General features: G+C 43.2%; 1 protein-coding gene across 2 annotated transcripts in view; it reads right to left on the reverse strand.

Annotated features, from left to right (window-relative positions):
- POP4 (POP4 ribonuclease P/MRP subunit) overlaps nt 1-24,803 on the reverse strand; it is a 180,503-nt gene that overhangs the window by 13,338 nt on the left and 142,362 nt on the right. For both annotated transcript variants that reach the window (XM_078668288.1, XM_078668289.1), the window contains exon 7: nt 10,168-10,269. In XM_078668288.1, coding sequence (XP_078524414.1) covers nt 10,168-10,269 — 102 coding nt within the window. The remainder of the gene's footprint in view (nt 1-10,167; nt 10,270-24,803) is intronic.

Consider the following 24,803-nt stretch of genomic DNA (forward strand, 5'->3'; position numbering starts at 1 on the left):
CCTAGCTTTCTCTCCCATCTAGCATTCTGGGCTATTAAATCATCAGGAAAGGCACCCAATAATAACTGGTATAATTGCCCGATCCGAGATCGTTTCCGTATCATTTCAACCAAAGCAATTTCTCCAAAATTTGCATTCACCCCTTGCACAAGAAACTCCAAATCTGTAAAAACTTTAAAAAATCTATCCTGGAGAGGCCAAACTTTTCTTCCAGAGATATAAATGAAATTATTTGACCATCGTAGCATACGTCCTCCAACACTTTAATCCCCGCATTTCCCCAACTAAACGTAATTTGATCCTGAAATACTGGTGGTAACCGACCACAAGCCCAGAAAGGGGTATATGCATTAATATTTGATATCCTAAATCTGCGTCTTATCTTCCTCTAAATTGAATAGGCGGACTCAATTATTTTAAATTTGGTCTTTGCCTACCTTCCTCTCCAAGCAGCATCTCGTATATAGTTGGTCTTACGGCAAACGGTATTGACCGCCATAGCTCCTACCACAAGTATCCCCATATGCTGCAAGAGTGCTACCCAGTGAGATAAGAGGAAGCAGGGTACCCCCTCCTCCACCCCCGTGTCTTGGAAGAATCATCCACTTAATTGCCCTTCTAGACCTACGGTACCCCCATAAAAATCTGAAACAAACCCTTTCAGCTTTTGCAATACAAAATGTCAGAAATTCCAGAGGTATCGTCCGAAATAGATATAAAAATTTTGGAAAACATTTTGATAACATTGCATCGTCCATGTAGTGACTGATGTAAATGGTCTAATCTCTCTAAAGCCTTATTAACTGTATGGATAACTGGTAGGATATTAAGTACGGGTATACGCTCCACTGCTTCTGTAATCTTAACCCCCAAAATAGGTGGCTTCTGAATTTAATTTATACCCTGAGACAGTGCCAAATTGTTCCGCCAAATCTTGCACTGCTGGGAGGGCTAGCCTTAGATTGCTTGTAAGAATCTCAATATCATCAGCATACGCCAGAGATTTATATTTAGTATTGCTGACCTTAACCACTTTAATATTCGAATTTGCTTCCAATTTATTAAGGAAGGGATCAATATACAGCAAAAACAACAATGGATAGCAGGGGTATCCCTACCTTGTACCGCTACTAAAACCAAATGATTTAGATTCTTGTCCGGATATACGGATGTGAGCTTCTGGTGATATCTAAAGTGCCTGTACTGCTTGTACAAATTCAGTAGTCAATCCCTTCCATTGTAGGACTGACCACAGAAACCGCCAGGAGACCCTGTCAAACGTTTTCTCTGCGTCTAACAGGATCATCTCAAGCGGTGACTTCGTGGCCTGAGCCCAGTCAAAAAAGGGCGATAACCAGCTTAACATGATCCGTTGTATCTCGACCAGGGATAAACCCATATTGGAGGATGGATACCAATAGAGTTATAATTTTCCCCAACCTGGATGCAATTATTTTTTAATAGATTTTTAGGGTCCGCGCTAATAAGTGAAATGGGTCTATATGATGAAGGATTAAGTTCAGATTTGTCTTTTTTTTTTTAAATAATACTATAGTAGTCTTCCGCCATGATTCAGGCGTCTGGCCCATTGGGCAAGCTGGAATAAAGACACAAACTCGGATCGAAGTACTTGCCGGAATGTTCTAAAAAATTCTAAGGGAATCTCATCTGGGCCCACCGCCTTACCAGCGGCTAAGGTGATCAGTGCATTCTCGATCTACTCACTTTCTGCTGTGTATAACTGTTGATAGAAATTCTGGAATACATCCAAAATTTCGGCCGGAGAGTCCTGTATCTGATCAAATTGATCTAGGATTCTACATATTCTATTCGCCACACCCCTCTGTTGTCTACGTTTAGCCAATAGCTTCTCCTAATTTTCGCAAAGTTCATATATACCAGCTCTGTGCTGTATATATTTAACGGCCAACTCGTCCCCAAAAAAGTGATGTATTTTAGCTTTAATGATCGCAATAAGCCGCTGACAGTCATCTATTTTTTGAGAATCCCTAATTTTCCTCATAAGCTCGATCTCAACTAGCCGTAGATCTTCAATCCACCCTCTGATTTTTTTTTTCACCATCCTCTGACAGTTTAAAGAGGAAAGTCTTGCCCCGCAGGGCAGCTTTAAATGTGTCCCCCACTATTATTTCAGGATCTGTGGCTCTATTTATATTTAAAAAGTCCATGATCCATTTAGTCATATGCACACAATATGCTTGATCCAATATCAGTTTGCTATTGAAGGTCCATGTCGACTGAGGTCTAAAAAAAACGTTTAGGGGGAGCGACACTACTAACATATTATGATCTCATATTATTCTCGGAGAGAGTTCAATGCTAACCTTTTCAATTGTTTGATATGAGATAAAAAAGTAGTCCAAACGGACCAATTTATTATGGGCGGCCGTGAAAAAAGTAAAACCAGGATCCCCTGTTCTGTGTATGTGCTACACATCAGAAAGTCTGTGTTGCCTAGATAGCCCCTGTAGCGCTTTAAAGGTCCTGCCCTTTCTTCCTTGATACGGGAGATTACCAAGAAGATTAAAACTACTATCTAAATGAATATTAAAGTCACCACAAAAAATTAACGGAGATGGTCATATGGCCAGTTCTAGATTCAAACAGTTCAGCACTTCAGGATCGTCTAAATTTGAGCCATACAAGGAACAGATTGAAAGTGCCATTGATTACCGCTTTCAAAATCACCCATCAATGAAATTTGTCCTCCTTCATACGTTTGCATATTATAACTCCATGCTTTGCTAAAATGGGTACCCCTCGTGTAGTGGTACCTTTACGTGTACTAGCCAGTAAGTCTAGGCCCAGGTCTTTAAGCCAGCCTCGTTTGCTCCAAGGAATGTGAGTTTCTTGAAAGCACAGCACCTCTATTTGCATATATCGTATCAGTGTAGCCAATAAACCTCCTTTTTTCCTGTCGTTAAGACTACAGATATTTAGAGAACAGATACGTATTTTATCCCTTCTATCCCTTTTCCTTATGGTATACTGATTCTTTTACAGAATTCATAAGATAATACAAACATTTTGAATAGACTTTATAAAAACACTAATATATGTTTTCATTTTAGTGTGAAGATGATTACAATGACAATACATATTACGCAACAATTGTGCTCCCCCCACCCCCAAACCCCCCACCCCTACCCTTCCATCCTGGAGCCTCCCATAGCCCCGCCCCACCCCCTACCACATGAGGCTTGAGAACCATCGGTCCCGGGTGATGCAGAGCTAGGCCATCACTCCTTCCTCAAGACAAACTCCCCTTTCCCATCCCAAGATATCCACAGGTAGAGATAAGCAAGAAAAAGAGGGGATAAAAAAGAAAGGAAATAAAAAAAAGGAAAGGAGATTACTGTGGAGATCAGGTATTCGTTAGTTACACAGTCCACAGAGAACCCACCCTCTAAGGGGGAATATCTAAATCTACTACACCCATACCCTTCCAACCACTACATTGATGCCATGAATTCGATTGCTTGAACTTCAGATAAGAAAAAATGTGTTTGCCCCTGTAAAACCACCTTCAGCTTGGCTCAACTGAGCAAAAAGACCTGCACTCCTTTTGCCTGAAGCTGAGGAATTAACTAGCGCAATTGCCATCTTTCTTCAACTCTTGTTTGACAGAAATCTGGTCTTACAAAGAAGTCACAGCCTTTCCCCATTCCTTTTCTTATCAGGCCTAGTCAGATTGTATAATGCTTTATGGGCCAAGAAATTATTTAAAGATAAGAATCGCTCTCGGTTGATTATCACTCGTCCCCCTTTTTTACGTTGGAAAAAAGGGAAATCGGTGGGCCCTTTGCAACTCTATTTTCCAATCCCATTGCTTAAGGCCTCTTCAAAAAGGTCGATCACAAACTGCCGGGCATCTGCCCCCTCCTTGCACTTGCGAATACTCAAAATCTGCAAGTTACTCCCCTGGGAACGATTTTCAAGATCAGCCAGTTTTTAAAGTGTTTCCTCTTTCAGCTTTTTCATAGACTCAGTCATAATCTTTTGTGCAGCCAACTCCTCTTCAAGCAGGGATATTCTAGCTTCCGCCTTACTGATTCTTACTGAGAAATCAGAACAGGTCTTAGCAACCCTTCAAACACAGTTTTGTAGTTTGAGGAATGCACCATGAGTGGGGGAGCTCTCCGCCCGGGTCTCCTCTCGATGAGCCATAATGCTCTGGCATATTGTAGAGCGTGTGATTTCTACGGATTCTACAGGTTCATTTGCTCCATTATTTGCGAAGATTTCTTCTCCGTCCTGTACCTTCTTCCCATCTAGTTTAGGTGAGAAAGAATAGTCCCAGATCATAGAGCTAGCCGAGCCTGGAGTCTTTTCAGATACAATAGCTTGATTTTTCTGCTTGCAGACCTTTCCAGATATATGTGGGGTCTTTTCTGCTTCTTCCTCCCATCGGAAGCTGCTACAGTCACTTTCATCCTCAACCCAGTCTTTGCCTAAACTATCGTCCCCATAGGAATTAGAGTGGTCTGACATAGAATAAAATGTATCCCCTGAATCTACCCATTTAATAGATCTTGATTCCTCTTCTTGAGATGTCTGTGGACTAAACAGTAAATTATCAGACGCATTGTCGATATTATTCTGATCTGTAGTATCTTTAGTATTTTTATCCTGAAGAAGATTTGACTGGACTTCAGCACCCATTATGCAGCTACCTTGCTGCTTGGCTGCTATTCCACTAACTTCCGCTGAAAGGCTTCCAGTGGATATCAAGGATCTTAAATTATACAGCACAGCTTTCTGCCCCCGAAGCACCCTCCAAAGCTCGTTTACTCCCTTGATCAGGCAAATCTGTAACCACTTCTTTACTTATAGTCTCGGCTGCAGGTGATACAGTACATTGAATTAGGTCTTCTGCCGGTATTGTTTGAGGTGTCTCGCTTTGAAGGGGTGCCTTAATCTCTGCAGCCGATTCAGGCAGTACCTTATTCTTGCCACTCTGCACTCTAAAGAGAGCTTGAACTGTCTGTCGTCCTCGTAGAGAGGCACCACTTCGAGTTTGGTCTCCCATTCCAGGTAATCCGGTCGATGTACCCGTGACGAATTGGTGTCCTCCATCCAGAATAACCTGCCAAAGCCTGCAAGCAGTCCACGGGTCTTAGTGCCCCTGGAGGACGCCTTCGGAGGCATCGCTAAGATCGCACAGGTGAGCGGAGCAGAGCTCCCGGTGATATAAGCGGTTCTCGTACACGCCAATCTTGAAGGGAGAGGTAAACCCCACAGCCGCCAAATCATCCCCAATACTGTAGAACACAAATTTCTCTATCGGGCAGCATTATTGCAGTCACAGGCGGGAGGAAAATGTTAGCGGGAAGGAGTTACTTAGCCAGCTCACTCGGCTGACGCTGGGGCCACCATCTTGCCTCTGTGTATCTCAAAAGGCTGGTCAAATAGAATAAGACATACTAAGAAAAGAAAAAGACCCATTAATTAGCTGTCACACCAGATAAATAAATATTAACTCTCTTAATTCACATACACTAATATTTCTGGTCTACAAGGGTAAATGAATGTTCTTCATATCATTATACCTTATAAAAAAATTATTTACAACTCAAATCCAAAAAATTGAAATTGAAGCGAAGTTCAGTAATATGCTCACCTTCATGAGCAGATAACCAGAAAGTACCAACATCTGTAATATCGAAGGTGAACGTAGAAAAAGTACTTCTAATCAGAATTAAATCCTGCCAACATTTGTTTAACATTACTACACCCTCTACCATAAGGATATCAAATATAATTTACTACAATTTCTGAATACCTTAACAACATAAGTATTTCCATAACAGATTAAAATTAAAACGTTAACTGCCAAATTCACTGCGGAAGAGAAATCTATAAAATCTTGGTAGATGCAATTACTCCACAGTACAGTGAGACTCTAATAGAGATTTTACAAAATAACCAGCTCCCCACCCCGGTGTGGCCTGAAGATAAAATAAAAAAATTCTGAAAAAAGATAAAGGCTCCTCTGACAGTAGATCTCCCCAACTAATATCCCTGTAAAAAAAGACTCCAAGGAACTTGCCGGTTGCTAGCTACTAGACTGAACGTTATCATCTCATCATTCACAACAGGGGCAATGCATGGCTTCATTATCGGGCAAAGAGACTACTTTTCACACCATTTATGCCATAGTACTAACCAATTGGCAAGACCCCAACAAGAACTACGTAATACTATGTTCCTATCATCTGAATAACCTCTTGATCAGTTTTATTGGGTGTTACTCTGGGGAGAGCTACAAACTTTCAAAATGTATCCAGATTTTATTAGATGGATTAAATCAATATATCAGTGACTCAAAGCCTGCATAGATATAATTTGTTTCATAATTTTGATTTTGTGTGACATGTAATGAGGATAACCACTCTCTTTATAGGTTCTATATATGGAATCATATATAATACAACTTCAAGTACAACTTCCTCCAATTCCGAATCTAAAACCCTTCTCCGCCATAGTGGTATATGTAGATAATATTGCCATTTCTTTCACACGCATTCAAACCTACACTGGATATTACAGAGTAAACTGCAGAAGAGTTTGGTTTGATAGCCAGATATAAACTTAATACTAGTAAAACACAGATCATTTTAGAAAAAGAAGCAGAAGACGACCCTCAGGCTACTCACCCCGCACACAAGCTAGGCATCATGATCACTCCCAAATTAGAGTATACATAGTGACTACTTAAGCACACCAAACTGAAAAATAATTTCACATCCTCATTATTTGGAGCATAGATTTTCAACAATGCTACATTCGTACCGTCAAACGTCTCCACAATATCTAAAATCTACCCTCAGGGTCCATGTTAATATGCATTATTGTCAGGAGAGACCCGAACAATATCCTTCTCTCAAGCCCACTGGAGTAAAGCAATACAGGGAGTGTTAATCTTGACTTTCCATTCTTCAGAATTTGATAGCTCTCCTCTACAGTATGAGGAGTCTCCTGAAGAAACACAGCACAAATCACAAGGTAGGATGTCAACCATGTTTCCTCGGAAGATTGTTGGATGCACTGTGTTCCAGTTCACAAATTAAAGCCATAACACAAATTACACATCAAATGGCATGCTGTTATTACAGTCCATACCATGAATTGGAGTCCAATATGCCAACTTCTCTTTTGGACCCTAAAGGTCCACAAGGGACCACACAATTCATAACCTGCCTTTTCTCTGCCTACTAGACCCAACCTCAACCAAATGGCATGACCATAGGTGCCCAATTGTTTCTATAGGGGACGGAATCCGCCAGGATACTTTGCTCCCTACAGCTGTTCCCATCCAGTGCTCCCCTAAAAAAAACAAAAATATCCACAAGGTAGAATGGCTATGTCCATCCCATGGAAAAACGTATCAAGGTATGATCTAGTAACAAGTAAATAAAGTCACATTCTCAAACTCAGGGTACACTCCTCATATGGGTACCAAACCAGCGGGTCATAAGTGATCGCTCTAAGTGTTTGAGCTCTGATCCAGAGGGGAGTCGAGGTATGTCCACCTTCAAATGTCTATCACTCTACTAGTGACTAATACCACAGGACTACACAACTCAGGACCTCTTCTTAAAGATCCTTGCTATACAGTACATGTTGCATTTACATGACCTGTTTTGACGTTCATTTAGGTAGTGCCGAGAGCTCCTGTACCCTGGTGCTACCTTCCTGGACTTTGATCATTTTTGGCAAGCTTTGTTATGAGTCCACTCTTATTTTCAGGGCTGGTGTGATAGAAGTCTGTGCGTGTGCTTTAAGTGTATGCTACAAAATCTTGGCTGCTCACCTCCTTTACCAAGCAATTCTTTGCTTTCCACCCAGAACTAAGCTGACTCAAGGGTGTGGCACTATCAGCATGCTCCATTCACAACATCGAGCCCTGCCCCAAACAGTAACATGTATTTGGGACCCATGTGCCAAAGCTGTGCCAAGTCTTCGCAGAATCAAAGTCTTTGTCAGGGAATAGAATTGTATCTGCATATTTGTGTCAAATAGGGCACATTCTCCCGGCTGTCTGAAGGACTGTATCCCTATCACTATACCAATAGGCAGTTTGAAAGGCACTGCCTTGGGTGGCATTCCTAACTGGGAGAGAGAGGGGGGAGGTGTTTGAAGTTTTTTTGCACCTTTTCAACAAAAAGCAGGAAAGAAATTCCTCCAGCATAGTTGGTGTCCAATATGCCAACTTCTCTTTTGGACCCTAAAGGTCCACAAGGGACCACACAATTCATAACCTGCCTTTTCTCTGCCTACTAGACCCAACCTCAACCAAATGGCATGACCATAGGTGCCCAATTGTTTCTATAGGGGACGGAATCCGCCAGGATTCATGCTTGGCTGTTACAGTGCGAGGGTTGAATTGACTAGCTGATTCTCTGCTGTCATGTTTTTCCCTCTTGATAAAAGGACGTTCAACCACTGCCAGATCCAAATGCTCATCAAAGTAGAATATAGGTCATGGGGACACCGAAGACTACAGTCCTCCATGTCCATCTCAAATATTAGACACAATAACTCATGCAGAGGGAAAGTACATATGAAATACTGCTACTCAGCAAAGAATAAAGCAACTCAGGTTTGTGTTATTTCAGCGCAGTGTACCACTGCTCAATCAGCATCTCCCTTGTGCGTTCAAATCTACAAATCTGCTCTCATCCCCTAAAATAGGTCAATCAGGGTACATGGAAGCACTGCAACTACAGTCATCACAAAGTACTTCAAAATGTTTGAGCCCACTTCAGAGGCAGGATCCTGAGCTGTTTCACAGCTGGCTACGATACAAGATCCTGTTGGCAGCCTCACTAGACACCACTGATACCACTAATCCAGTTCACTCAGCCTCACCACCCATCTACTGCTCTGGTTCAATCTACAGAAAGAAGGGATGTGGTAAGGGTTATAAATATATTGCCCCTTCAACTCAGTTGTACTGTGCTCTCCCTGAGCATGCAGATCTCGGCACTCTGCTCTTCTACTCTACAGTGAAGTGGCCAAAAACAGACGCACACTGACAGCTCCTAGGTAAGGAAGGGCACCAGCCTCTCTATGCAGCCCTTGGAGTTGAATAGTGAGAAAGCAGAACCTCATACTCATGTTGCATTAATGCCAATGCTTCTTTGTACATGTACATGTTTGTCTTAATATGCACTGATATATTACATAATCAAGTATGAATGTTGTTTTGGTAGTACCATCTAAAGTGGTCATTAGTCTTAGCCCCGAAGTGACTTTATTTAGTGTTATACTAAGTTTGCACATATTTGCATCCCGTAGTAAAGCGTGGCCTCACTCTCAAAAGTTGTCAATCAGAAGCGTGATTTTCAAAAAGTAGTGAATTCAGCAGTATACTTCTGTATCACCATCCGTCTCTCAAAGACCCTCACATTTTTTTTCCATGAGAAGATTCTGCCTCCTGCTCATTAGATAGTTTTGTGTGTAAGTAACAAATTCCACCACATGTTCGTGTTCCATCGAATTGTATGGGGAGAAAAAAAGTATAAGAGCCTTCCAACAATGTATGCACTTTAGCTTTATAGGCTCACCTTGACTTTATGAGCAAATGCTCTGGTCAGTTGATATGACTCCGACACGGCAACACCAACCATGCAATAAGCAGCAGAAACGATTAGCCTGCACATTTATATCTTGAGATTGCAACGGGCACTCTCAAAACCAGATCAGTAGGATAGTATTGGGGTGATGGACAAGCAGAGGCAAATTACATTTTTTTTTTAAAGAGCAACCAACAATCTATATGGTTAAAAAAAAATCACCAGCTCACAATCAAATTCAGAGCAGTGCATCACTGTAGCACATCTATAAAGTACACTAGTTTATGATTAAATATGGAATTTCTACACCATCATGTTCATACAAAAGCATTAGAAATATTGAGGCAATAAGTACAGCAATCTTTAGTGAATATTCTCTATGAACCCACGTATGTCAAAAATCCTTCCAAACCTCCAATGCCACTAACCCAAATGCACTATGTAATAATCAAGAATAGACGTTTCCTTGCAATTCATACAAGCAACCGTACTTACAAGGATTTTCCATGCTATAGTAATAATAAGACATGAAATCTAAAAAGAAAAAAAATCATGAAGACCTACGCACCTTTCAATTTGTCGTCTTTTGTGATTATTTTGAAGATGTGCTTCATTTCTTGCAGGATGATTCCTGTAATTCCCACGTACGATGGGCACTTGGACTTTGCCACTGTGTAGGAAAACAAACCACATGTTTAAGGTATCACCTTACAGAAGCAATTCACAGCAGTACCAGCCTTGAAGTATTTTCTAAATTAACTCGCAAATCAAACCATTTATAACAGAAGTTTTAAAGGGCTTTTTTACAGTTCCAGGATAAAAGTGGGCTTACAAAGCTTAAACAAAATTGAGTCTCTGGCCATGTATCTAGCAAGAGGAAGAGGTAAAGTTTCAAACCTTGACCGTCGTATATGAAGGTGGCAGCCTGCTGTAATGTGAAAATAGCATTATCTGAGACTCTCACACAAAAGTTTATGATGTGGAAACTATAAGAAATCAAATTCAATACTGGTCTTGTCTAAAATAAAAATAAAAGATTAATCAGGGGTCTGCTTCAAACAACAAAATACACGGGAATTTCACGGTGTTCGGGAGCCATATGCATTGCAGTCATGTAAATATGTAGGAAACAACCAGTAAAGAAAGAAGAAATACTACATTCTGCTTAACTCTTCACCATCTGCAAAAACACGACACGAGAGCATAAAGGTAGTGTTAATAGTAGTTTTTCATGAGAGACTGTGCTGTGCTCTTGACCACCCCTCCAGGGCCAGGAATGTGCAGCCCAACTTTCAAACTAGTCGATAGACTGCATCTCCCGACTATCCTGAAACGCTCTGCCAGGAAAGAAGCGGGAACTAAAGCGCGTGCAACGGACAGGACAGTGAATAAATAATGTACAGTCCTTGGAAAATCTTCTTTACTAGTCACATCACACAGGAAGCTGCATTTACCACAGGGATATTCCATGAGCTGCCACTAGATCACCCTGGGAAATTCATTCACTGCAGGATTTCTTTTTCCAAAATCTTTTCCACAAGATCTTCGTAAAAGAAGGTCTGACTGCAGCAGCACATGCTAATACTTGGCAAACCTGCAGCAAAAGGACATTGGGGAAGCTAGGCTTACGGCAGCATTGTCCAACCAAGAGCTGCTATTAATACAGCAGAACGACGAGAGCTGCTTCTAATGTACAACATTCATCGATGTTTCTTTAATGTACAAAAACACGCCAGGAGCTATTCTTATTATACTAGCTACAGATTTATACGAATCTGAAAAGGTATTAAAATAATTACAACAAAGGTATATACAAGATTCTGCTAAATGTACGCTCATTAACTTAAACTGTGAAAGAACCCCTCTCACTGGTGTAGCTGGGGGGGGTCCGCCCTAGGCGGCACTATTTTGGGGGCGGCGGCCTTTATAATTTATTTGGGACACTCCCTGACATAAATTATACAGGCCGCCGCCAGTGCCGCGCGGCCACACCTGCTTGTTGAGCGACCCCTTTTGTGGTTCTCGTCCCAGGGCTGTCAAATCTTGTAGTGTGCAAAGGCGCTACCAATGACGGCCCTGGGCATAATGTTTGGTCAGCCCTCGTGCTGAAATGTAGCACAGCACGGCCGCAGTGACGCGTCACGTGCTCACCTCGCATGAGCAGCAGCCAGCACAACTGCCATTTTTGCCACTGACCGGCACTCTGCTCAAAGCGCTGAACAGCACCTCCGACACCTGTGTTCCATGCGACAGGCCGCAACAGGTGCAGCCAAGAGCTGTCTTAGATGCAGCTCCTCGCTGTTCCCCCATTGCGCCGTTTAGCCTCTCCTTCCTGCTGCCCCGAATGCCTTAACAGCAGTCTAAGGTGCGTCCGCTCCCACAGTCACAGGCCTGGGACGGAAGCCTACTTTAATGCACCCCTGGGGTAGCCGTCGGCTCTGGATCATGGCAGTCATCGCCCTGCTCGCTCGATTGTTGGGCCAGAGCTGAGTCCAGCTGCTACTAGGGCTATTTGTGGCCAGGAGACAGACTGTGTCAACCCAATGAGGCAGGGACCCAGGCCCGGGAGGCCTGTGGAGAGTGCAGGTTCATTGCAGCACCGTGACACTTTGTACCGACCGGCCACGCTCCAATGAATAGTCGGACACCAAGGAGCAAATAAGAGACAGGGCAGTGGGATTGTAAGCGAGGGACTGGCTGCCAGTTACATGCTACAACATTGGCCTAATCCATGTGCCGGCGGCACACAGACAGCGTTGTCAGCTCTTTGACCTCCGCTTTCCATTCAGGTAAGCCAGAAATATGCCTCCTGCTTCAGTCCTGCCAAGCATCACGCATCAGGTGTGACGCTCACGCATTTCATTGCGGTGTTCCGCATCACCGCACTGAAATGCATTGTCGCGCATTTTGCCACCTGCCAGCCTGTGCACTGGGCTCTGATACTCCCAAACGACGTGCTGCGTTTGTGGGCTGAGTTCCTAAATAGTTAATCCCTCTGCTCTCAGCTCTAGAGTGGCTGAGAGGGCTACAATGCATCAAATCTGCAGCCTGTGTCACCTGGCAGCAATTATTCTGGCTGCGGCGCCGCAGAGCTTCTTTAATTGACACACTCGACTCACTCACTGCTGTCAATGAAGGGGGGAGGGGGGCGAGGGCTTCACACTGACTGAATTCAAATTTACTCTCCGATAAAGGCCATACTCTTTAATAGAATCAGCCATTTTGAAAGGAGGGCTTTCTGTTATGATGTTATGGAACAGGCTCGAACAAAACGTGTGTGCCTCACAAGACGTCTTGGGTGCGACTTGCAGTGCTTTTCTGCTGATCTGTTTTGTGACACCTTTGCACGCCAAAACTGTTTATTTGTATTTTCACGGTGCCTACACCAAAGTGCTGTACAGAGGACAAGCAATCATAGAATTACACCAGGCACAAAGAAGAAATGGTCAACAACAACAAATTGAAAGTTCACAGAATTGCAGAATTCAGAGTAATTGCTGCTGCCTGATAAACACGTAACGCAGCGCCGAGTTAATGAATACAGCGGCGTGACCGACCAAAACCGATCAAGCTGGGCCCACCGCGGCTGACAAGTAAAACCCAGACTCACACTACAGCGCTGGAGTGGTGGCGGGGCTAGGAAGCTGCGCGCCACACCCTGCACAGCGCTTCGTCCCACCGGCGTTCCTTCAACTGCCATAGAAGCCTTAGGTAGGAGTGCCAAAGTTACTCGAGGCGCGGTGCAGCCTATCGGATCAGCCCCAGTGCAGTGCCCTCATGAGAGTCAGCATTGCGCAGCCTTGCATGTTCATGCTGCTTTTCACCAATTATGTATCAAATATTGGGGTTGTGTCCTATCATATGATAGGACACAACCCCAATATTTGATACATAATTAGGGCGGCAAAGTTGTCGCGTGGGTCAGCACCTAAATTAGTGCGATAACCAACACAGTACGAGATTTCCGTACCCACATAATATGTCGGAGGAAGAAACGTTGTCTTTCACAGAAGCATATACAAAAAATTTAATTGCAGGACCTTCACCTTTTGCGTCACTCAAACTAAGCACAAATGCTCAACAACAGAATGAAAGTGATAAATTGTTGCGTTTAAGCAAAAAACATGTTCGAACAGAACTACATGGTCACTTTTTGTTCCAGCACTTAAAATCAGGAACCATACCGTGGGGACTACAAGTTAAAAACGTTCCAGTGGTCTTTACTGAGGACCCAGCTTATAAGAAAGGGTTCAGTTACATAGCCACCAAATGCAGCCGGGACCTAATGGTCCATACAGTAGAAACAGCACAAAGAATTTGCGCAAAAGAACAAGAGGAAATAGATGCCTTAACAAAGGCCATTAATGACAACCACAGTACACTTGAGGCCAAAGACTTATTAGAGAAAATTGAGAAAGATCTCCAAACGTTCAAAGACAACACGATAAACTACAGAATAAATAAATTTGAAAAAGACATCAAAGCATTCAACATAGAAATCGTATATCCGTATTTGAGGGAAGATTATTATACCCAGCAGGAATCACGCCGCACTCTCTCCCAATATCAAGGTAGATCTAAAAATCGTTTTCTTACCTTCTCAGAGAGTTCATCCTCTGATACATCTGGAGATTCGGATCCCAGAGAAGGTACTTCTAAACGCACAAATTCTTTTTTAGAGAAAGGCGAAGGCAGGGGCCGCGTAAGGTTCAAACCCCAACCACAAGTATGGGATATGCGAACCCGCAACAAGAACTATTACAAATCGTAAAAGATTCCTCCATCATCAATCTGTCCACAAAAAAACTCACCATTCATGAACAATCGGTCCTTGAACTTGGGATCAAATTTGTGCCCAGTACCAAAACTGACATAGTCAACTTAAAAATAGAGGCCCAAGATCTATTCAGAAAAATCAGACTAAAGGCATTCTTCCACAATAAGGAGAACAATAAGATACCTGAGCCGTCTAACTTATCAAATAAATCAACTTTCACTCCAACAACACAAATGGTGCCCAAGCAGATTCTGGCATTTGAACAGGCCGTTCTTTCCTCACTCACGCAGTTAGGCAGACAGAAAAACTTCTCCAAAAGGAATATCACTAAAGACCAACAGACCGCACAACTAGGCAAAGACACTTCAATAGTGGTGAAGCCGGCCGACAAAGGGGGTGCCCTGCTGGTTTGGCAAAAAGAGAAATATGTAGAGGAAGCCAATAGCCAAATTGGCAATACTGAATGGTATAGGAAATTGACTGAAGATCCCACCAGTAAGATACAAAATGAAATACAAATCAAACTAAAGGAAGGATTAGATGAGGGCATATTAGGCCCCAAGGAATTCGATTACTTGAACAAAAAGAACCCAAGAGTTCCAGTAATCTATTTCCTACCAAAGGTACATAAAGACCTACAGAACCCGCCCGGAAGACCCATAGTCTCCGGGTGCGAGTCCATCTTAGAGCCATTGGCCAAATACGTGGATATATTCCTAAAACCTTTCATGAGTGAAGTAAAGTCGTATATAAAAGATACGGCGGACTTCATCAACAAAATTGAAAACCTACCATTCAACGACAACAATGAGCTGATGGTGGCATTTGACGTTAATTCGTTATACACCCAAATCCCCCAAGACGAAGGATTGGAAGCCATTGAGTTCTTCCTAGATACAAGGCCCAAACCTCAAAGAGTTCCTACTCATTTTATAATCGAGTTGGCCACCCTAGCACTCAAAAGGAACTTTTTCAGATTCATGGATACCTTCTACATGCAGGTAAAGGGGACCGCCATGGGGTGTCCTTACGCCCCGGAGATGGCGGTCCTCTACATGGCCCTGTATGAGGAACGGTTTATCTATCAGAACAACCCATATAGCGAACACATCGTAAGATGGTATCGCTATATTGATGACGTCTGGTGCCAGTGGAAAGGTACAAAGTCACAACTGACTGAATTCCACCAATGGTTAAACAACAGGCATCCAGACATAAAGTTCAGCATGACGTGTAGCGATTCACGACTAACATTCCTAGATGTCGAGGTCTTCCATCAGAATAATTAACTGATAACTACTTTACACCGAAAACAAACAGACAAAAATACTATTCTCCACTACCGGAGCCTTCACCCACAAAGCCTTAAAGAAAATTTACCCTACAGTCAGCTGTTGCAGATCAGACGCAACTGCTCCAGAAAAGAGGACTATTTGATACATGCTGAAACGTTCTGCGAGCAATTGAAAGAAAGAGGGTACCCCAAGAAAATGTTAAAACATGCCACCAAGCGTGCGTGGTTTACACCCAGGGAAGAATTATTAATTAAGAAAGACAAGAAACCACTGGAACAACTGGTGTGTGTTTCTACTTATGGATCACTCACAAACAAGTTCAAATCTGTGGTGTTAAAAAATTGGCATTTGCTATCTAACCTTGAAATTCCGTTTTCTAAACCGATGTTCGCCTTGAAAAAGAATAAGAACATAGGCCAACAAATAATTCGAGCAGACTTGGGTCCCTCAAAAGCGACTTACGCACCTTATGGAACTTAGATCCGGTGAAAGGCCACCATAAATGTGGTACCTGCATATCGTGCGCCAGCACCATTGAAGGCATCACTTACGAATATAACACCATCAAATGGACCCATAATGAGTTCACAAATTGCAAAAGCAAGAATGTCGTTTATGTAATAGTTTGTCCTTGTGACAAACTTTACATTGGAAAAACTAATCAGCAAGTTAATCAAAGACTGGCCCAACACCGCTCAAGAATCAAACAAAAAGTACTGACCGCACCCATGGTTCAGCATTTTATTGACCTTGAACATACTGAAAAAGACCTAAAATGGTCCGTACTGTCAGGGATAAAGGCACCTCCACGTGGAGGGAATGTGGAGACATTACTGTTAAAAAGAGAAGCATATCTGATCGCAAAATATGACTGCGTGAGTGTAGGCTTGAACGAATATGGAGAATGCTAAAACCGGGTTTGAGTGTCCATTGTAACATGATCACTGTGAAAAAAATGCCCCCAATGATAGATAAAGTGAGTTGCAAACATTGGAATAAACTGGTTGACTACAAGTCCCATAATTATCTGCACACGTGTCCCAACATAAAAACCAGGTCATGTGACCGCCAACCTACATTCCGGTGGATAGATACGAGACTAAACGTGAAGAGCGACATGAAAACACTGCAGGTAAATCAGACATCGATTTGAAAATAACGCGAGCAGCACGATATAAATAACTGCTCGAAATAATTGCACCATTCTTCAAATTTCACAGCGCCCGTGAAAACCAACACTCGACTAAACGAAAGTGACTGTGATCCCCTCGTTAATAAGATGAAGTCCGGATAATCTGCAAAAGTGCGAAGTAAGTGAAAACAAATCTCGCATAATGCTTAGGTAAACACTTGTAGAGCGCTCGTCTGAAACCGCCCTGTTTAAACATTGCAGCAACCGGCGGCTGTGGAAATACAAGAACCAAACGATAGAGGTAGCGTCCCTGAAACAATGAAGACGCCCTGTTAAATAAAGCAAAGCCAGCAGTAAGTAGAGGAATAGCGTTCTTAAAGTATTGTAGATGTTAAACATTGTGAGCACTTCAATTTAAACTATGCTGTTGTAACATTACAGCACTTGTTGAGCTTCGCAACATTCCAAACTCGCACCGGACCAGTTTAAATGACACGTGGCAGAAATGGGAGTCATTGAAAAATGTAAGTTATTTTGATCACTTTGGGTAATCTAACAGAAGTAGTTACATAGTGTCCCCCACACTAAAGAGACACATCCTTTGTCTTCCAATTTGCAGAGTAAAACTTAAACGCCAGTCAAGAGTCTCAGATAAATACAATAGACTCGACAACACAGCACAAGAAGGTAATAAGTACATGCTGAATAGCTACCTTACAGGTGACAATATATGTGAAGGTCCCACATTAAAGCATGTCCCCCCTTTACTTCAATACAGGTACCCAGCTATTAAGCCCTGAAGAAAAGTCCGATAAATGAATGACGGACTTGGAAACGCGTCGGCTTGAGACATTCACAAAAACGAATGCTTTTTCGCAAAAGGCTGTGTCAAATATTCCCATGAGCTCAATGACATAAAAAATGTGCATTTAGCTTAAAAACCTTTGTGTTACCAGGTTTACACTAAATTCAAAAAGTTCTTTCGTTTAAAACCTGGTGGAATCATTTAGTAGGGTACAACCTTGAAGTTATTATTAATTGTTTGTGATAAATGTTTTGTATATATTGAGAATGTGTTCATTGTGAGGAAAATTGTAGTATTTGTAAATATATGTTCTGTGCACGACAACGTAACCTCAGACTGTTGTTTCAAACTTTCAGAAAAAAACGTGCTGAAATTTGTAACCATTTGAAAGTTAAAAACATCCAAGGATTAAATACCTTAGGGTGTGATTCTGCGCAAAATAAAATAGAGGCAGATCAATACAATGACCGGGTCCTTCTTTTCCTTAAGCTTTTCACCAATTAGCACCGCTCCACAGGCGTACTGACACTTTTCTGTGACGGCCGCGACTAGATTTTCGGCTTCAAACGTCAAGAGCCTCCTAATTGAGCCACGCGTGTTGGCATCGTTGAAACATCAGGTATTTTTACGTCATTGGATTCCGTAGGTCACTCACTAAAGCCAAGTGAATCAATCTCCACTGTGAGCATGTTTTGTGTAACAAAGGCAACTCTATCCCCCAAATCTGATTTAGATTCTTTACTGCCAGCACTGCTTTTTCAGAGGAGGGACGAAGTGGTTCTGTTGCCTGTGTTTTACCTTGCTTTGCTTTTCACCTACTGCTCGCGGCCCCCACATCGCGGGTGCCGCTCGAGGCCATCATCTGAAAGGACTGCCTGATACTCAGAGGAGCCGAGGAGAGACTTCCCACCCCTGCGGGACTGCGAGGACCAGCGGGCGCTGCGCTTGAAGACTCGCCGCAGCTGGTCCTCTTCCCGCCCCCCTCCCGTCTGGATTTAAAGCACTGAGGATCTGGTGTTTACTTGCACTGCTTTTTCCGAGGAGGGACGAAGTGGTTCTGTTGCCTGTGTTTTACCTTGCTTTGCTTTTCACCTACTGCTCGCGGCCCCCGCTTTGCGGGCCGCTTGAGGCCATCATCTGAAAGGACTGCCTGATACTCAGAGGAGCCGAGGAGAGACTTCCCACCCCTGCGGGACTGAGAGGACCAGCGGGCGCTGCGCTTGAAGACTCGCTGCAGCTGGTCCTCTTCCCGCCCCCCCTCCCGTCTGGATTTAAAGCACTGAGGATCTGGTGTTTACTTGCACTGCTTTTTCCGAGGAGGGACGAAGTGGTTCTGTTGCCTGTGTTTTACCTTGCTTTGCTTTTCACCTACTGCTCGCGGCCCCCGCTTCGCGGGAGCCGCTCGAGGCCATTATCTGAAAGGACTGCCTGATACTCAGAGGAGCCGAGGAGAGACTTCCCACCCCTGCGGGACTGCGAGGACCAGCGGGCGCTGCGCTTGAAGACTCGCCGCAGCTGGTCCTCTTCCCGCCCCCCTCCCGTCTGGATTTAAAGCACTGAGGATCTGGTGTTTACTTGCACTGCTTTTTCCGAGGAGGGACAAAGTGGTTCTGTTGCCTGTGTTTTACCTTGCTTTGCTTTTTACCTACTGCTCGCGGCCCCCGCTTCGCGGGCGCCGCTCGAGGCCATCATCTGAAAGGACTGCCTGATACTCAGAGGAGCCGAGGAGAGACTTCCCACCCCTGCGGGACTGCGAGGACCAGCGGGCGCTGCGCTTGAAGACTCGCCGCAGCTGGTCCTCTTCCCGCCCCCCTCCCGCTATATATTGACAACGTCTGACGCGTACGCGGGACGCGCGCGGGGATAAGCCCGGGCAAAGGGCGGGCACTCTGAGGCCCTCAGAGGCTGAAGAAGGCTGTGCTGTGCCCACCTCTTTTAAAAAAAAATGTAATCGGTATAACGTCTATTTGTAGGTCTGTGACTGTTTTATTGTGCATCACTGTTTCAGTGACACCTTGTGTTCTCCTTAGATTCATTTGAAATGACGGCCAAAAAACTTAGGTCTGGGAGACTATTGGTTGGAAGGTCGTGTTCTAAAACAAAATCGAATCCCCTTCGTAACAAGGTTAATCATGTTGTGCAACTCGAGTACTTGTCAGCTATTCAATCTCTGGGAAAGGGGGAAAAATAGAGCATCAAATGTTGAGCCTGTTTATGATGATACGGTAAAAGCCCCCATCTCTTCGATGGGATTGTGTATTGAGGGCTCGGTGCATGAGAATAACATGGAAAAGGGAGTCATTACTCTAGCCGCAGTAACAGAAGGCTCGGCCTCTTTGAATAATTGTGTGTCTCCCACCCCGCATAAATCGAAGGATAAAAATAATCAATTCCCCCTCCCTCCACAAATTCCCCCTGAAGCTACTTTTCAAGCGGCGGGGGTGTTAAAACATGTTCCTCTTTCCAAAACTAGTGAGCCTCCATTTAAACGTCACAAACCTAGCCCTTCTTCTCCTAGAGGAGTGTATAATAATGATCTAGCTTCTTCTGATTTGCATTTGGAGCTCTGTAGGAGATATATCGAGGTTGATACTGATAAGGTTAGGGATTTCATAAAAACTCCTACAACACCAGCTCCACCTGTTCTCCATCTTTATAGCAGTCCTCCCTCGAATATCTCCCAGTTAAATATCTCAACGAGCTCTAATCTTAATATAACAGGTATTGATGCCATGCTTCCACCTAGGTTGGATAAACCTGTCTCCGATTTTTTTTTTTTTTTTTGGCAGAGTTTTATATAGCGCGAACTAGACCCGAACCGAATCGGGTATCAGAGCGCTTTACATAGCACCAGTTACGTTACATGAGGACACACATTCATTTTAAGACACGGGGAGATTAAGTGATTTGCCCAGAATCACAGGAGGTTTTGGCGTCGTTACCGAGACTCGAACCCAGTTCTCCAGGTCCGAGGTCGAGCGCCCTAGCCGTTAAGCCAACTCCTCTCCCCTACCTATCCTCTCTTGAACATCTGCTTTCTTCCATTCTATTATTATTAGAGAAATTTGTTGGGGGTTCTGACTGTGTATTGGAAACAGTCACCCAAATACTGAAGGTTTTATTGCACAACAAATATGAGAAGAAACCCTGCTCAATCTTAGAGGCTGTGGGAGAAGATCTTGTAGAGCAGAAAATCCTTGGGTCAGAGAATGGGTCTTCTAATATTTACCATCTACTTAGTGATAGGGAACAATTGGTCCTCCCTTTGAAAAACTCAGTCTCAAACTGTGCAGTTGATATAGTTCCAGTAGTAGAGGTTTTACATGAAATGGTGTCAAAGGAAGGTATAGAACTACCACCAATAATAGAGGATCTATACGAAATGGATCCTAAGGAAGATAAAGAACTCTTCCCGATTTTTAATAAACAGCATAGTGTGGGTGACAAGGAGGTTCCAGAACCAGAAGGTGATAGAAAAAGGAAAATTTAGGGAAAGTTAAAAAGAATGGGACAAAAAAGAGGAGACTAATTAGAAGAATTGAAAAAAACAGACGGAGAAAAATTCTTTGGAGAGAAAATTTGGAAATGGTCTCAAATCAAGAATTACATCAGGCCTCCCAGTTGGTATTAAAAGAAGAAAGTGAGGACGCAAAAGTAGCTGTGGATACTTCAATCCCTGCAGTACAGAGTTCTGATCCTCCACCATCAATTCCTTGCTTTTCTGGTGGGCTCTTTATGGTTAAAGGGGATTTGGTAAACTCAATTCCCAAAAAAAATGAGATCATTTCTACTGGCTCTGGATCCTCTGGTCTTAATCCTTTGGCCAGCCCCTACTCCGTTAAAAGGGAAGGAGTAGTGGTTTGTCAAAAACCTCCCGAAATTCCCATGGAGGAGAGCGTCGATACCCTTACTCTTGATTTCTTCCCCTTATTTGATGCTGATTGCATTCTAAATAGATCATTGCTCCTTAAATATTTTCAGGAATCGGCAAATTTGAAATTGCTACAAACCGCAGATATAGACTTAGTACGGATTCTGAAGACAGGGGGCGGAAATTTAACAAGGGTCAAATTCTATTCCAAATTAGTGGTAAATCTAATTTTACAACGGTCGGAAGATTTCCAGAGCAGAGGGATTGACGTTATGCCTTTTTGGGGGAATTTCCCCTTTGTTAGACCCTCCAAGCCCTCAAGGCCTTTAGGGTCGTCTTTATCTCTTTTGCAGGTAGCCCCTGGAAATGCTGAACAATCCGGCGGTTTCGATGATTTGAAAATTCGCATTTCAAAAGATCTTCGTCTTGTATCTTACCCTAATCTTCCTATATCCCTCCCCAGGATAAGGTTGTAGATGAAACTCTTCGTTCGAACTGGTTACCTGGTGTTCTCTCGAAGAAATCGACCATAATGTACCCGCCCAATCCCCATCTTTAGCGATAATATAATGTTATTATCTTGGAATTGTGCTGGGTTAAAGAATTGTCCTGAAAAAACTCAATTCCTCATGTCCTTAAAAGCCAGTGTGATCTGTCTCCAGGAGACCTGGTGTTCGGAGAAACTTCAGATAGGAAGGGATTATTTTGTTCTGGAGGGTTACGCTGTTCCCTCCAGGAGAGGCCATGCTAGTGGGGGTATTGCTTGTCTATTATCCAACCGAATAAAATTGAATTTTTCCCACTATTTGGATCCTGGTAACCTTTTTCAGGCTGTAACGCTGTTCAGCCATGACAATGTTGAGGTGTCTAAACCCTTAGTACTAATCAACGCTTATCTTCCTCCCGAAGTTAGTTTTAACATAACTTTAAAAAGGGTTTTTGTTTATATTCAGAGTCTTAGGGAGAAATCTCCTTCCCCTAATATAATTTTAGTAGGGGATTTGAATTGCAAAATTTCTAATTTAAGTATGAGCCTGTTTCGTGATAACTATAAAGAAGAATCATTACAGATCCCCCAAGCCCTCTTCCCCAAGAAGATTAAAACAAACAAGCGAGGGAAGATACTTCTCAAAGAACTGTCCGATATGGATGGGATCATAGCGAATGGTAGGCTCCCTTCTTATTCCTCTGCAAATTTCACTCACAAATCTTATCAGGGAGAATCTATATTAGATTATGTGATAGTCTAGAATTCTACCTTTGCCCTATTAAAGGACCTCAGAGTTATTGAAACTGTTTTCGGCGACCATAAATTACTTTCTTCCTCTGTGAATATAAACCCTCCGAAATCCGACCAATGGTCATTTAATAGCGACCTGGTAAGTTTTGGAGCGAAATCAGGAAGATGCTATTGGAACACAAAAGCTGAACGAGATTTGGAGTGTGTTCTTGATGTTGCAATTGATGACCGTGCCATGTGGCGCGGTTTTGAAATTGTGTGCTTCCTAGATTTTATGAAGTTAGTGATTTTGGTAGCTAAAAACCCAAATAAGAAAAGGTGTTTTGCAATACCCTCTTGTCCCTTACGTTTACTTAATATAGAAATAAATAAGTTAGTAAGGGAACAATATTTGTGTAAATCGGCAGAAGGATCGCGAAGAGTAACTTTATTAAAAAGAAGGAGGAAAAGGTTACAAGTGAAATTACGGAAAGAAGGGGAGGATATTATTTGGATAAAACTAAGAGAGGCTGCCTTTAAAGGAGAAATGAGACAGTTCTGGTCTCATAGGTGAGGGCTGTGGATCAAGAACAAGACCGCTCCGTATCCCCATTGAAGAACATACATGGGTGGATTATGTCACAACCCTCTATGCAAATAATGGAGTAGCGGTTCCCCGTATAGGTTTTACTGAGAGTGGTCAGCTTTTGGTCCCTTTATCTGAAAAGGATATTGAATCAGCCATTAAGGAAATGCGTTCTTCTGGGGCAATGGGGCCGGAGGAACTTCCAATTTCTGTTTTAAAGCAAAGCGGTGCAAAATGGAGCAAATTGTTATGCCCTGTGTTTAACATTTGTTTTTCTAGCGGAAAGATTCTTTCCTCATGGAAAGGGAGTATTTTAGTGCCCCTTTTTAAAAAGGGTGACCGATTATCTCCTAAAAATTATCGCCAAATTGCCCTTTTGGATGCAATTGGCAAGGTCTTTGCAAGATGCCTTTTGAAACGAATTAATGATTGGGTGGACCAAGCTAATATACTTCCCCTCGAACAGACGGGATTCCGAAAGAACCATGGTACCTTGGATAACTTAACTGCTCTGCAAGTAATAACTGACAAATATATCAGGGTTAGAGGAGGGGGAGTCTACGCAGCCTTTATAGATTTCTCCACGGCTTTCGATAAAGTTGATCGTCCTCTGTTGTGGAAGAAACTACTTACTTTTGGCATGCCAGCTAGGCTGCTAAATCTAGTTCAGGAACTCCACTCTGATACCTGGTGTAGAGTATTATTGGGTGGAGAGAGAGGCCTATCCCAAGCAATCCCCTCAGCCAATGGTCTTAAACAGGGCTGTTTATTGGGTTGACCAACCGTCCGTAAATTTCACGGACAGTCTGTAATTTTGGCCGTCTGTCCGTTGTCCGTGAAGGATTCTTTAACGGACGGCATTTGTCCGTAATTTTAACCGGGCACAGGTCCCACCACCCTAACACCGGCATAGCTTGCACCCGCCACCTCCCTTCTTGACTACGATGCTGTATCAAAGCTCCTCAGATACCCCGCAGCATTGGAGAGGCACAGCGGGATGGCAACTCTCACACCTCCAGCCCTTGATGAGCTGTGAAGAGGTGCTTCGAAGGTGACTGAGAGGGAGGGGCTGCAGGTTCAGGAGCAGGGGCATCTATTCAGATGCAGACAGCCCTGAATGCGCCGGTCTCTGCAATTTAGAAGGGGCCTCACACATTCCATTTCTACCCAGGGCCCCAAACATCCTAGAACGGCCCTGAATACACCGGTCACAGAGCTTAATTACGGTCACTAAATTGTAAGCAAACCTTGGTTCTTCAAACATGCAGTCTATAATGTAATAAAATAAAGAAATGGCACAATCGCACCCACACTGATTAACAAAGTGTGGAGGACAATCAGTTAAATCAGTTCTCTTGGAGTATCTCCTGTAAGTACTGTACATCACAGTGGGGGATTGCATTTTGGACAGAGAGCCTGTCTTCTCGTTGTCTTGTGCAGGAGGGGGCGAGGAGCCCAAGATGATACTAGAATACTGCATGCCCACCCCTGTGCCCACCCTGGTGGATCCTGTTCCCTC

Source organism: Lissotriton helveticus, chromosome 12 (assembly GCF_964261635.1).
Source record: "Lissotriton helveticus chromosome 12, aLisHel1.1, whole genome shotgun sequence".
NCBI classification, from domain to species: domain Eukaryota; kingdom Metazoa; phylum Chordata; class Amphibia; order Caudata; family Salamandridae; genus Lissotriton; species Lissotriton helveticus.